Genomic DNA, 15,965 nt, shown 5'->3' with positions numbered 1-15,965 from the left:
GAGGTTGTTGGATTATCAAGTCACCTCTGTAATCTGACATTGTGCAATATCTAGAATTATGTCAGATTATGCAGTAATTTACAGGAATGATCACACAATGTTTTTAACATGAATTAATTTTAGAATTTGCAAGTACTACAGCTTTTTTATTGTTGTCAACTGATTAAATTCTTTGGTTGCTTAAAAAAATTATTTTCTGTGATTGTTTTTAATGCCACTCTTATTCTCCTTTGGATTGCAAAGGTCAAAAACAATGTGTTTCCAAGCCTAGGGAATAAAAGGTTGTGTCAGATTACAGAGTACAGAAGTGTCAGATTACAGAGGTTGTTTGCTATACAAAAGTGTTGGTAAATGACATTTTGGTCAGTTTAGAGAGGATTAAGAGGTTCGACTGTACTGGGTGACTTTTTTGTAGCTGACTTTTTTGTATCTGAACTCTCTCTCTCTCTGCAGGGTGACTTTACACTCTACAGGTGACTTGTTTGTAGCTGAATTCTCTACCAGGTAACTAACCATTGGCGTAGTAAAGAGAGGCAAAGTATCACATAATTTCTTATACGTAGGTGATGAAAATTAGTCAAAATGGTAGTTTTTACAGATTTTGAGTTCACAAGGAGAGGTGCCTATGGATGAATGTGACTAACAATGGGTCTAGAAAATGGTTTTAGGACTAAACTAGTAAATTAGGATTGCAGAGGCTGACAGATTTTTGAATGCTAACAAGTTCAGCATGATGGCAAGCAATCATTCAATGATATGTGGTGCGGTAGTCATGCTAGGCCTGTTTGGTCTAAGAGGGTTACTTTGGCATCGATGCTATATGCTCCAGTGCCATCAATGCTATATGCTCCGGTGCCATCGATGTTATATGCTCCAGTGCCATCAATGCTTTATGCTCCAGTGCCATCAATGCTATATGCTCCAGTGCCATCAATGTTATATGCTCCAGTGCCATCAATGCTATATGCTCCAGTGCCATCAATGCTATATGCTCCGGTGCCATCAATGTTATATGCTCCAGTGCCATCAATGCTTTATGCTCCAGTGCCATCAATGCTTTATGCTCCAGTGCAATCAATGCTATATGCTCCAGTGCCATCAATGTTATATGCTCCAGTGCCATCAATGTTATATGCTCCAGTGCCATCAATGCTATATGCTCCAGTGCCATCAATGTTATATGCTCCAGTGCCATCAATGCTTTATGCTCCAGTGCCATCAATGCTATATACTCAAGTGCAATCAATGCTATATGCTCCAGTGCCATCAATGTTATATGCTCCAGTGCCATCAATGCTTTATGCTCCAGTGCCATCAATGCTATATGCTCCAGTGCCATCAATGCTATATGCTCTAGTGCAATCAATGCTATATGCTCCAGTGCCATCAATGTTATATGCTCCAGTGCAATCAATGCTATATGCTCCAGTGCCATCAATGTTATATGCTCCAGTGCCATCAATACTTTATGCTCCAGTGCCATCAATGTTATATGCTCCAGTGCCATCAATGTTATATGCTCCAGTGCCATCAATGTTATATGCTCCAGTGCAATCAATGCTATATGCTCCAGTGCAATCAATGCTATATGCTCCAGTGCCATCAATGTTATATGCTCCAGTGCCATCAATGTTATATGCTCCAGTGCAATCAATGCTATATGCTCCAGTGCCATCAATGCTATATGCTCCAGTGCCATCAATGTTATATGCTCCAGTGCAATCAATGCTATATGCTCCAGTGCAATCAATGCTATATGCTCCAGTGCCATCAATGTTATATGCTCCAGTGCCATCAATGCTTTATGCTCCAGTGCAATCAATGCTATATGCTCCAGTGCCATCAATGCTATATGCTCCAGTGCAATCAATGCTATATGCTCCAGTGCCATCAATGTTATATACTCCAGTGCCATCAATGTTTTATGCTCCAGTGCCATCAATGCTATATGCTCCAGTGCCATCAATGTTATATGCTCCAGTGCCATCAATGCTTTATGCTCCAGTGCCATCAATGCTATATACTCAAGTGCAATCAATGCTATATGCTCCAGTGCCATCAATGCTATATGCTCCAGTGCCATCAATGTTATATGCTCCAGTGCCATCAATGTTATATGCTCCAGTGCCATCAATGCTTTATGCTCCAGTGCCATCAATGCTATATACTCAAGTGCAATCAATGCTATATGCTCCAGTGCCATCAATGCTTTATGCTCCAGTGCCATCAATGCTATATACTCAAGTGCAATCAATGCTATATGCTCCAGTGCCATCAATGTTATATGCTCCAGTGCCATCAATGCTTTATGCTCCAGTGCCATCAATGCTATATGCTCCAGTGCCATCAATGCTATATGCTCTAGTGCAATCAATGCTATATGCTCCAGTGCCATCAATGTTATATGCTCCAGTGCCATCAATACTTTATGCTCCAGTGCCATCAATGTTATATGCTCCAGTGCCATCAATACTTTATGCTCCAGTGCCATCAATGTTATATGCTCCAGTGCAATCAATGCTATATGCTCCAGTGCCATCAATGTTATATGCTCCAGTGCCATCAATGCTTTATGCTCCAGTGCAATCAATGCTATATGCTCCAGTGCAATCAATGCTATATGCTCCAGTGCCATCAATGTTATATGCTCCAGTGCCATCAATGTTATATGCTCCAGTGCCATCAATGCTATATGCTCCAGTGCCATCAATGCTATATGCTCCAGTGCCATCAATGCTATATGCTCCGGTGCAATCAATGCTATATGCTCCAGTGCCATCAATGTTATATGCTCCAGTGCCATCAATGCTTTATGCTCCAGTGCCATCAATGCTATATGCTCCAGTGCCATCAATGTTATATGCTCCAGTGCCATCAATGCTTTATGCTCCAGTGCCATCAATGCTATATGCTCCAGTGCCATCAATGTTATATGCTCCAGTGCCATCAATGTTATATGCTCCAGTGCCATCAATGCTTTATGCTCCAGTGCCATCAATGCTATATGCTCCAGTGCCATCAATGTTATATGCTCCAGTGCAATCAATGCTATATGCTCCAGTGCCATCAATGTTATATGCTCCAGTGCAATCAATGTTATATGCTCCAGTGCAATCAATGCTATATGCTCCAGTGCCATCAATGCTATATGCTCCAGTGCCATCAATGCTATATGCTCCAGTGCAATCAATGCTATATGCTCCAGTGCCATCAATGCTATATGCTCCAGTGCCATCAATGTTATATGCTCCAGTGCCATCAATGTTATATGCTCCAGTGCCATCAATGCTTTATGCTCCAGTGCCATCAATGCTATATACTCAAGTGCAATCAATGCTATATGCTCCAGTGCCATCAATGCTATATGCTCCAGTGCCATCAATGTTATATGCTCCAGTGCCATCAATGCTTTATGCTCCAGTGCCATCAATGCTATATACTCAAGTGCAATCAATGCTATATGCTCCAGTGCCATCAATGTTATATGCTCCAGTGCCATCAATGCTTTATGCTCCAGTGCCATCAATGCTATATGCTCCAGTGCCATCAATGCTATATGCTCTAGTGCAATCAATGTTATATGCTCCAGTGCCATCAATGCTATATGCTCCAGTGCCATCAATGCTATATGCTCCAGTGCCATCAATGTTATATGCTCCAGTGCCATCAATGCTTTATGCTCCAGTGCCATCAATGCTTTATGCTCCAGTGCCATCAATGCTATATGCTCCAGTGCCATCAATGTTATATGCTCCAGTGCAATCAATGCTATATGCTCCAGTGCCATCAATGTTATATGCTCCAGTGCCATCAATACTTTATGCTCCAGTGCCATCAATGTTATATGCTCCAGTGCCATCAATGTTATATGCTCCAGTGCCATCAATGTTATATGCTCCAGTGCCATCAATGTTATATGCTCCAGTGCCATCAATACTTTATGCTCCAGTGCCATCAATGTTATATGCTCCAGTGCAATCAATGTTATATGCTCCAGTGCAATCAATGCTATATGCTCCAGTGCCATCAATGCTATATGCTCCAGTGCAATCAATGTTATATGCTCCAGTGCCATCAATGTTATATGCTCCAGTGCCATCAATGCTTTATGCTCCAGTGCCATCAATGTTATATGCTCCAGTGCCATCAATGTTATATGCTCCAGTGCAATCAATGCTATATGCTCCAGTGCCATCAATGCTATATGCTCCAGTGCCATCAATGCTATATGCTCCGGTGCAATCAATGCTATATGCTCCAGTGCCATCAATGTTATATGCTCCAGTGCCATCAATGCTTTATGCTCCAGTGCCATCAATGCTATATGCTCCAGTGCCATCAATGTTATATGCTCCAGTGCCATCAATGCTTTATGCTCCAGTGCCATCAATGCTATATGCTCCAGTGCCATCAATGTTATATGCTCCAGTGCCATCAATGTTATATGCTCCAGTGCCATCAATGCTTTATGCTCCAGTGCCATCAATGCTATATGCTCCAGTGCCATCAATGTTATATGCTCCAGTGCAATCAATGCTATATGCTCCAGTGCCATCAATGTTATATGCTCCAGTGCAATCAATGTTATATGCTCCAGTGCAATCAATGCTATATGCTCCAGTGCCATCAATGCTATATGCTCCAGTGCCATCAATGCTATATGCTCCAGTGCAATCAATGCTATATGCTCCAGTGCCATCAATGCTATATGCTCCAGTGCCATCAATGTTATATGCTCCAGTGCCATCAATGTTATATGCTCCAGTGCCATCAATGCTTTATGCTCCAGTGCCATCAATGCTATATACTCAAGTGCAATCAATGCTATATGCTCCAGTGCCATCAATGCTATATGCTCCAGTGCCATCAATGTTATATGCTCCAGTGCCATCAATGCTTTATGCTCCAGTGCCATCAATGCTATATACTCAAGTGCAATCAATGCTATATGCTCCAGTGCCATCAATGTTATATGCTCCAGTGCCATCAATGCTTTATGCTCCAGTGCCATCAATGCTATATGCTCCAGTGCCATCAATGCTATATGCTCTAGTGCAATCAATGTTATATGCTCCAGTGCCATCAATGCTATATGCTCCAGTGCCATCAATGCTATATGCTCCAGTGCCATCAATGTTATATGCTCCAGTGCCATCAATGCTTTATGCTCCAGTGCCATCAATGCTTTATGCTCCAGTGCCATCAATGCTATATGCTCCAGTGCCATCAATGTTATATGCTCCAGTGCAATCAATGCTATATGCTCCAGTGCCATCAATGTTATATGCTCCAGTGCCATCAATACTTTATGCTCCAGTGCCATCAATGTTATATGCTCCAGTGCCATCAATGTTATATGCTCCAGTGCCATCAATGTTATATGCTCCAGTGCCATCAATGTTATATGCTCCAGTGCCATCAATACTTTATGCTCCAGTGCCATCAATGTTATATGCTCCAGTGCAATCAATGTTATATGCTCCAGTGCAATCAATGCTATATGCTCCAGTGCCATCAATGCTATATGCTCCAGTGCAATCAATGTTATATGCTCCAGTGCAATCAATGCTATATGCTCCAGTGCAATCGATGCTATATGCTCCAGTGTCATCAATGCTATATGCTCCAGTGTCATCAATGCTATATGCTCCAGTGCCATCAATGCTATATGCTCCAGTGCAATCAATGCTATATGCTCCAGTGCCATCAATGCTATATGCTCCAGTGCCATCAATGCTATATGCTCCAGTGCCATCAATGCTATATGCTCCAGTGCAATCAATGCTATATGCTCCAGTGCCATCAATGCTATATGCTCCAGTGCCATCAATGTTATATGCTCCAGTGCCATCAATGTTATATGCTCCAGTGCCATCAATGCTTTATGCTCCAGTGCCATCAATGCTATATACTCAAGTGCAATCAATGCTATATGCTCCAGTGCCATCAATGCTATATGCTCCAGTGCCATCAATGTTATATGCTCCAGTGCCATCAATGCTTTATGCTCCAGTGCCATCAATGCTATATACTCAAGTGCAATCAATGCTATATGCTCCAGTGCCATCAATGTTATATGCTCCAGTGCCATCAATGCTTTATGCTCCAGTGCCATCAATGCTATATGCTCCAGTGCCATCAATGCTATATGCTCTAGTGCAATCAATGTTATATGCTCCAGTGCCATCAATGCTATATGCTCCAGTGCCATCAATGCTATATGCTCCAGTGCCATCAATGTTATATGCTCCAGTGCCATCAATGCTTTATGCTCCAGTGCCATCAATGTTATATGCTCCAGTGCCATCAATGCTTTATGCTCCAGTGCCATCAATGCTTTATGCTCCAGTGCCATCAATGCTATATGCTCCAGTGCCATCAATGTTATATGCTCCAGTGCAATCAATGCTATATGCTCCAGTGCCATCAATGTTATATGCTCCAGTGCCATCAATACTTTATGCTCCAGTGCCATCAATGTTATATGCTCCAGTGCCATCAATGTTATATGCTCCAGTGCCATCAATGTTATATGCTCCAGTGCCATCAATGTTATATGCTCCAGTGCCATCAATGTTATATGCTCCAGTGCCATCAATACTTTATGCTCCAGTGCCATCAATGTTATATGCTCCAGTGCAATCAATGCTATATGCTCCAGTGCCATCAATGTTATATGCTCCAGTGCCATCAATGCTTTATGCTCCAGTGCAATCAATGCTATATGCTCCAGTGCAATCAATGCTATATGCTCCAGTGCCATCAATGTTATATGCTCCAGTGCCATCAATGTTATATGCTCCAGTGCAATCAATGCTATATGCTCCAGTGCCATCAATGCTATATGCTCCAGTGCCATCAATGCTATATGCTCCGGTGCAATCAATGCTATATGCTCCAGTGCCATCAATGTTATATGCTCCAGTGCCATCAATGCTTTATGCTCCAGTGCCATCAATGCTATATGCTCCAGTGCCATCAATGTTATATGCTCCAGTGCCATCAATGCTTTATGCTCCAGTGCCATCAATGCTATATGCTCCAGTGCCATCAATGTTATATGCTCCAGTGCCATCAATGTTATATGCTCCAGTGCCATCAATGCTTTATGCTCCAGTGCCATCAATGCTATATGCTCCAGTGCCATCAATGTTATATGCTCCAGTGCAATCAATGCTATATGCTCCAGTGCCATCAATGTTATATGCTCCAGTGCAATCAATGTTATATGCTCCAGTGCAATCAATGCTATATGCTCCAGTGCCATCAATGCTATATGCTCCAGTGCCATCAATGCTATATGCTCCAGTGCAATCAATGCTATATGCTCCAGTGCCATCAATGCTATATGCTCCAGTGCCATCAATGTTATATGCTCCAGTGCCATCAATGTTATATGCTCCAGTGCCATCAATGCTTTATGCTTCAGTGCCATCAATGCTATATACTCAAGTGCAATCAATGCTATATGCTCCAGTGCCATCAATGCTATATGCTCCAGTGCCATCAATGTTATATGCTCCAGTGCCATCAATGCTTTATGCTCCAGTGCCATCAATGCTATATACTCAAGTGCAATCAATGCTATATGCTCCAGTGCCATCAATGTTATATGCTCCAGTGCCATCAATGCTTTATGCTCCAGTGCCATCAATGCTATATGCTCCAGTGCCATCAATGCTATATGCTCCAGTGCCATCAATGCTATATGCTCCAGTGCCATCAATGCTATATGCTCCAGTGCCATCAATGTTATATGCTCCAGTGCCATCAATGCTTTATGCTCCAGTGCCATCAATGCTTTATGCTCCAGTGCCATCAATGCTATATGCTCCAGTGCCATCAATGTTATATGCTCCAGTGCAATCAATGCTATATGCTCCAGTGCCATCAATGTTATATGCTCCAGTGCCATCAATACTTTATGCTCCAGTGCCATCAATGTTATATGCTCCAGTGCCATCAATGTTATATGCTCCAGTGCCATCAATGTTATATGCTCCAGTGCCATCAATGTTATATGCTCCAGTGCCATCAATACTTTATGCTCCAGTGCCATCAATGTTATATGCTCCAGTGCAATCAATGTTATATGCTCCAGTGCAATCAATGCTATATGCTCCAGTGCCATCAATGCTATATGCTCCAGTGCAATCAATGTTATATGCTCCAGTGCAATCAATGCTATATGCTCCAGTGCAATCGATGCTATATGCTCCAGTGTCATCAATGCTATATGCTCCAGTGCAATCAATGCTATATGCTCCAGTGCCATCAATGCTATATGCTCCAGTGCCATCAATGTTATATGCTCCAGTGCCATCAATGTTATATGCTCCAGTGCCATCGATGCTTTATGCTCCAGTGCCATCAATGCTATATACTCAAGTGCAATCAATGCTATATGCTCCAGTGCCATCAATGCTATATGCTCCAGTGCCATCAATGTTATATGCTCCAGTGCCATCAATGCTTTATGCTCCAGTGCCATCAATGCTATATACTCAAGTGCAATCAATGCTATATGCTCCAGTGCCATCAATGTTATATGCTCCAGTGCCATCAATGCTTTATGCTCCAGTGCCATCAATGCTATATGCTCCAGTGCCATCAATGCTATATGCTCTAGTGCAATCAATGTTATATGCTCCAGTGCCATCAATGCTATATGCTCCAGTGCCATCAATGCTATATGCTCCAGTGCCATCAATGTTATATGCTCCAGTGCCATCAATGCTTTATGCTCCAGTGCCATCAATGCTTTATGCTCCAGTGCCATCAATGCTATATGCTCCAGTGCCATCAATGTTATATGCTCCAGTGCCATCAATACTTTATGCTCCAGTGCCATCAATGTTATATGCTCCAGTGCCATCAATGTTATATGCTCCAGTGCCATCAATGTTATATGCTCCAGTGCCATCAATACTTTATGCTCCAGTGCCATCAATGTTATATGCTCCAGTGCAATCAATGTTATATGCTCCAGTGCAATCAATGCTATATGCTCCAGTGCCATCAATGCTATATGCTCCAGTGCAATCAATGTTATATGCTCCAGTGCAATCAATGCTATATGCTCCAGTGCAATCGATGCTATATGCTCCAGTGTCATCAATGCTATATGCTCCAGTGCCATCAATGCTTTATGCTCCAGTGCCATCAATGCTATATGCTCCAGTGCAATCAATGCTATATGCTCCAGTGCCATCAATGCTAAATGCTCCAGTGCCATCAATGCTATATGCTCCAGTGCCATCAATGCTAAATGCTCCAGTGCCATCAATGCTACATGCTCCAGTGCCATCAATGCTACATGCTCCAGTGCCATCAATGCTACATGCTCCAGTGCAATCAATGCTACATGCTCCAGTGCAATCAATGCTACATGCTCCAGTGCAATCAATGCTACATGCTCCGGTGCAATCAATGCTACATGCTCCGGTGCCATCAATGCTACATGCTCCGGTGCCATCAATGCTACATGCTCCGGTGCCATCAATGCTACATGCTCCGGTGCCATCAATGCTACATGCTCCGGTGCCATCAATGCTACATGCTCCGGTGCCATCAATGCTACATGCTCCGGTGCCATCAATGCTACATGCTCCGGTGCCATCAATGCTACATGCTCCGGTGCCATCAATGCTACATGCTCCGGTGCAATCAATGCTATATGCTCCAGTGCAATCAATGCTATATGCTCCAGTGCCATCAATGCTATATGCTCCAGTGCAATCAATGCTATATGCTCCAGTGCAATCAATGCTATATGCTCCAGTGCAATCAATGCTATACGCTCCAGTGCCATCAAAACTTTTGAGTCTGAAATTTTGTTTTCACGATACTGTGGCTGGAAATTGCTGCTGACAGTGCAGCCTCTGACCATTTGGGTTTAGAGTAGAGCTAGTAAGAAAGGTTTAGAGTACAGCTAGTAAGAAAAGTTGAGAGTGAGTATCGCAAGATATAGCAAGATTTGTAAACATTGGCTGATTTGTGCTACACAGTGTTTATAAAAATAGTGCCAATATGGCATTTTCTATTTGGTATCTAGCCTATCATTATTTTGTATATAGGTGATGTGGTAGTTGATTCTCAAAGGTTGAACATTGACATTGTTTGATGTATTCACAAAACTCGATCACACGATCATTATACACCTTTTATATCTTTGATCTTTATTTATGTCAATTCCTTTCAAACCACTAAAAGGCACTCCTATGGTGGTTAATTTTCAAACCAATTTCAACTTACTCCTTGACTGTAGGCATGACAACAAAATAATCATTCTATTTTAAGCACATGACTCCTGAAATTTTCACCAGATTTGCACCAAAATTGGTACTAGGATTTGCTTTTGGAGCAATGATCAGATAAGGTGTTTGTATTTTATAGCATTTTTCACAAAGTGTGCAAAAAGATGAAGAAGAATATACAGGCAGGCTTTGAATAGCCAGTAGGACCAGGTGTCCTACAGACCTTAAGCACTTGTGCTGTAAAGCAAATTAATTAATTAATTAATAAATAAATAAGAAGGAGAAGAAAGAAAAAACAACCTTGGTGGCTTGTATCTCTGAAATGGCTGGTGTGATTACTTTCAAATTTAGTATGTGAGCTCCCCTACCAATGGAACATCTGTAATGTGAAAATCATTGCAATCGGACAAGAGATCACTGAGCTACATAATACATAGATAAAATAGTGTTTTATTTCTCCCTGTTAATATGCCCCTTGGTGTGGCATGTCAGCTGCTGTGGCCGCATGGCACACTATCAGTGTGTGTGTGTGTGCGCGTGCGTGTGTGCGTGCGTACGTACGTATGTGTGTGTGTGGATCACAAGTGCTCTCAAAGAAGCATATAGGGTGGGGATGATGAGGTGGCAAGAAATAGATGTCACTACTTCACAATAGAGGCAGACCACAGTCAAAGTCCAGACACAAGATTACAGGGGTGTACTGGCTTCTTAGTAGCTGATATGCAGCAAAACCGATGTTTGGCCAACTATATCAGACCATCCACCAGTACACCACTAACAATTGTACTTGTCAAGTTTGTCAAGCATAAGGTCAGAAACCACCATTTGAGCTTGCTCAGAAAAGATGTCCCTTAAAACCATCCTTGAGTAGTTTGATAATGCTGAGGATCAAAGCTAATATTATGGTAGTGCAGCTAGCCACTGGTGGTGTTAGTTTGATTTGCCTGATGTGCAATTTGAATCAGTTTTGTAAAATCTGCCATTCTTTTCTTTGATGTGGCATGTGGTGCCACAGTGGTGGTTCACCAGTCATATGTTATGTTAGCTACAGTAAGCAAGCAAATGTCAGTACAGTCAAATTATGTAAAAGGGTGCAGCCTTCCAAAAACAGACTGAAAGTGGTGGCTAAGATATGATGTTATAATTTTAATAATTGACATTGTTATCTTTCCATCCATTCCTTGGCTGCCACCTTACTCCAGACATAGTCTACAGAATAGTCAAACTAGCTACTGTAGTTTTGCTATTCAAGTGTGAATGTAGACAGACATTGAAACATTCATACATGCAGACCCGGCACATTTCAGAAAATGATTTCAGAAATCAGACCTGCTAACAGCCAGCCTGCAGCCAGCTGTGGGGCAGATGTCTGGTCCAATTTTTTGCATATCAAATTTTATATAGCCAACAGTTGTTTTCACATGTGGCTCTTGCACAACTCCTGAGACAACTCCACACGTCTAATGAGCAGAACAAAGTGGCTAACAAGGTGATTAATGACATGTAAGCAATTTTTATGCTAAGATGTCTGCTGCCATCTTTCCCTTTGATGTGCATACTGGGAGAATCCACTTGCTTGAAAATAGTCTTGGTATCCTAGCATTGAAATTTTAAAAGTTAACAAGCTATTTGTTAGCTTCTGTTGTGGCTGCTACAATACTCTCCCTTAGTTAACAAGTTGTGAATAATGAGGCTATGTCAGTAGGTGGGTTGAACAATGGATAATCTACCATAATGTACCAATTCCACATGATGTTTGACCTGAATAACTTGAGCACTACACATCTTATGCTGAACACTTAACAAATTACTAATTAAAAGACGCAGTAGGGATTCAGACAATGAAAAGTAGAATTGGATGATGGCATTGCAACATAGCTCTGTGACAAAATCAATCCATGTATTATTTATGCCAAAATAGGGAGTTTTCCACTGATTCATCTCTACTTTATATTACTTAGATCCCTATTACATTATTAATTTATTATATATTTTAAATATACTTTTATTGTTATAACATACAGCTATACAAGTGTGACTGTTCTATTAGGGTGACTGCTGTATTAGAGTATCTCAATTCATCCTATAAAGAGGCGTGGTAGCGTGGTCACTATTTCTTACGTTCACTGTGCTAAATACATTTAAATCAATAATTATGGAGTGGGATCATCATGTTCAAGTAAATCGTAGGTGATTTTCATCACGTAAGATCTAGGATGATTTTTAAAGAAGGCATTTTAGGTGGCAAGCATCATATAGGGGTGATCCCTACTTAAACAGTACTACTGTACTGTTTGATATAACTAGTACAATATAAGCTTTATAATATCCTATTAATTATTGCATAGTTCTAAACCTCCTGTACTGCATCTTTCACTGGATGGGTATCGTTATGACTACTACAAGAGACAACTCAATCCTCACCTTCAATATGTAATGGATACTGGAGTAAGAGCTGAATATATGAGGAGCCAATATCCCACCCAGACCTATCCTAACCATTACACCATTATTACTGTAAGCCTAATAAACCTGTACAGTGTTATATCACTATATTGTATTAGTGGTTATATCTAGTAACCTGTACACTATCACTATGTTGTGTAGGGGTTATATCCTGAATATCATGGGATTGTGGCTAACAAGTTCTTTGATAAAGCTACAAACGAAACTTTCAGCCAATCAGATGATTCTCATTGGTGGCTTGGTGAGCCAGTAAGTTGCGCAGTTAATGTACACATGCCATGTGTTATTAGTAGGCCATGTGAGAAGATGTGTGTATGTAATTATCTGTTGATGTTTTGACCCACAATAACAGTACATGAAAAAAACAGGGGACATACCCTACATATGTGACCTGCTGAGGTAAATCCAGTCATTTTCACACATTCCTATAATTGCTAACTATAGTAACAATAATTGCTAACTATAGTAACAATAATTGCTAACTATAGTAACAATAATTGCTAACTATAGTAACAATAATTGCTAACTATAGTAACAATTATTGCTAACTATAGTAACAATAATTGCTAACTATAGTAACAATAATTGCTAACTATAGTAACAATAATTGCTAACTATAGTAACAATTATTGCTAACTATAGTAACAATAATTGCTAACTATAGTAACAATTATTGCTAACTATAGTAACAATAATTGCTAACTATAGTAACAAAGGAATGGACAGCCAAAGTTTCAGCCTTTTGGGATGAATAGTCTTGGAACTAGTGCTAGACAGTTGAAACAGTAATAAATTCGATTCATACAGCAACAATACGGCAAATAAATTACAAGTGTTTATTTAATCTCGCAACTGAAACAAGCTACAAAGACAGGGTTTGGCTCAGTCTGTTTACCATGAACTTGCAAATTGATTAAGATATAGTGTTTTTCCTGTATGTCTTTGTGCGGACAAAGAAGAAGTCCATTCCAATGATGAAACCACGATGATAAACTTTATTTCTACTGCATCATAACTAAGTGCTCATAACTCAGGCAAATCTAATAGTGTATAAGTGTTATTGATGTGAGCTTTGTTTCAGTGCATACCAATGCCATTAAATTCTGCGTAAATGTTTATGTAGCACATGTATCAATAGGATTTTTATTGCAAATTGACTTTTGCAAGCAAAAAAAATGTCCAGTTTTCACTCAGCAGGTCACTATTATGTCAAATTCTCAACATTGGTCTAGCTATCTGGATGACATAAAATTAGTGTAGAATAGTAAATACTACTCTATGATCACAGCTCCTTTTAGAGCATGTACATTTAAATTATACTCTCTTTAAGACACCTGGTGAGCATGGAAGACTGTTTAAAGAAGAACAGCTTGAACCTTATAAACCTGTCTTAGGGTTAGGGTAGACTGAAGGCTTTAAATCTGCCATTACCATTACCTTACCATGACATGCATAGTTTCCAACACTTCATACATCACTTACTGTTTCATGTTTAAACAAATGTGAGGACATTTTGTTGTGATATTTAATCTCTGACATAGCAACTATGTTGGATGTACACTGTGTTAGCCAGATGTGGTATTACAATCTCAGAACTGCTAATAAAATAAGATGGAGAAATGGCTGTGGTCTTATTGAATGTATTGTTACAGATATGGGTGACTGTGATGAAGAATGGTCTAGTCAGTGCAGCATATTTCTGGCCAGGATCTGAAGTGGAAGGTAATTGTAATGGAGAATGTTATTATACATGTGTGGCTTTGATATTACAATGAAGGAATGGCTTTGATCAAGATATTACCATGAAGGAATGGCTTTGATCAAGATATTACAATGAAGGAATGGCTTTGATCAAGTTATTACTACAAAAGAATGGTTTTGATCAAGATATTACAATGAAGGAATGGCTTTGATCAAGATATTACCATGAAGGAATGGCTTTGATCAAGTTACTACTATGAAGGAATGGCTTTGATCAAGATATTACAATGAAGGAATGGCTTTGATCAAGATATTACCAGGAAGGAATGGCTTTGATCAAGTTACTACTATGAAGGAATGGAAGTTATTACTATGAAGGAATGGCTTTGATCAAGATATTACCAGGAAGGATTGGAAGATATTTCTAGGAAGGAATGGCTTTGATCAAGTTATTTCTATAAAGGAATGGCTTTGATCAAGTTATTACCGTGAAGGAATGGCTTTGATCAAGTTACTACTATGAAGGAATGGCTTTGATCAAGATATTGCAATGAAGGAATGGCTTTGATCAAGATATTGCAATGAAGGAATGGCTTTGATCAAGATATTGCAATGAAGGAATGGCTTTGATCAAGATATTGCAATGAAGGAATGGCTTTGATCAAGATATTGCAATGAAGGAATGGCTTTGATCAAGATATTGTGACAAAGGAAATTAAAGTCCATTATTGATTAGATAAATTGCTATGCAATCATTAAATGGCATAACTTTCAATCAAATTATTAACCTAGCTGTGATAAGACTAACAGCTGTTACTAGTGGTTTTTATGTTATAGTTAAAGCGCCACCATGCATGTGTGCAGAAAATACCATACAAGGGGGCATGATGAGAAGCTAATACAGCATGCCTCAAGACACCCCATAAGTATTGTTTTTTCATACACACAAGCATAAGCGGTGTTTTAAGTGTTAAAAGGTCGTCTGGCTCGGAATAATTTTTCTAGTACTCAAACCGCTGTGATTTCAGTGATAGGGATATCAGTAAATGTTTATATAATCTTTCTAGTCGTAGAATGAACTAATGGGATTAGTTAGGCTAGTTTTTACGCTTTACAATGTCATGCACATGATCCATCGTGCTGTCTTAGTGGAGTCGTGTTTATATAGCTTCGTGATCAGATAATCAGTAAGTGTTTATACAAATTATTTCTAACTATAAAATGAACTGGTAGGGTTAGTTTGGTTGGTTTTAGTGATTTACAGTGTCATCCCAGCAGGGTTGTTTTCATAACATTCCTTAAATAAGTTTTCCAACTGCACTGTATTTTCCCAAGTGTGCTGTATTTGCCCAATTAGCTGCATAACTCAGGGGCATAGCCGGGATTTTGTAGAAAGGGGTTCGGATTTGAAGTGCTAAAGTGTCTGGGTAAACCTGGGTACTTCCCCTGAATGAAAATAATGCATACACAAAATGTGTTCTTAGGCAGTAACATTAAATACAGTACACGGAATCACTTTGATTCTCCCACACAAAGTACAAT

The 15,965-nt window shown here is 40.1% G+C and overlaps 1 protein-coding gene across 2 annotated transcripts in view; it reads left to right on the top strand.

Annotated features, from left to right (window-relative positions):
* The window catches only part of LOC136256981 (bis(5'-adenosyl)-triphosphatase enpp4-like), a 72,420-nt gene that overhangs the window by 18,200 nt on the left and 38,255 nt on the right, over positions 1-15,965 (top strand). For both annotated transcript variants that reach the window (XM_066050071.1, XM_066050068.1), the window contains exons 4-6: positions 12,605-12,773; positions 12,864-12,971; positions 14,375-14,444. In XM_066050071.1, coding sequence (XP_065906143.1) covers positions 12,605-12,773; positions 12,864-12,971; positions 14,375-14,444 — 347 coding nt within the window. The remainder of the gene's footprint in view (positions 1-12,604; positions 12,774-12,863; positions 12,972-14,374; positions 14,445-15,965) is intronic.

Source organism: Dysidea avara, chromosome 5 (genome assembly GCF_963678975.1).
Source record: "Dysidea avara chromosome 5, odDysAvar1.4, whole genome shotgun sequence".
NCBI classification, from domain to species: domain Eukaryota; kingdom Metazoa; phylum Porifera; class Demospongiae; order Dictyoceratida; family Dysideidae; genus Dysidea; species Dysidea avara.
The sequence above is the reverse complement of the archived record's forward strand: the minus strand, read 5'-3'. Positions and strand labels throughout refer to the sequence as shown.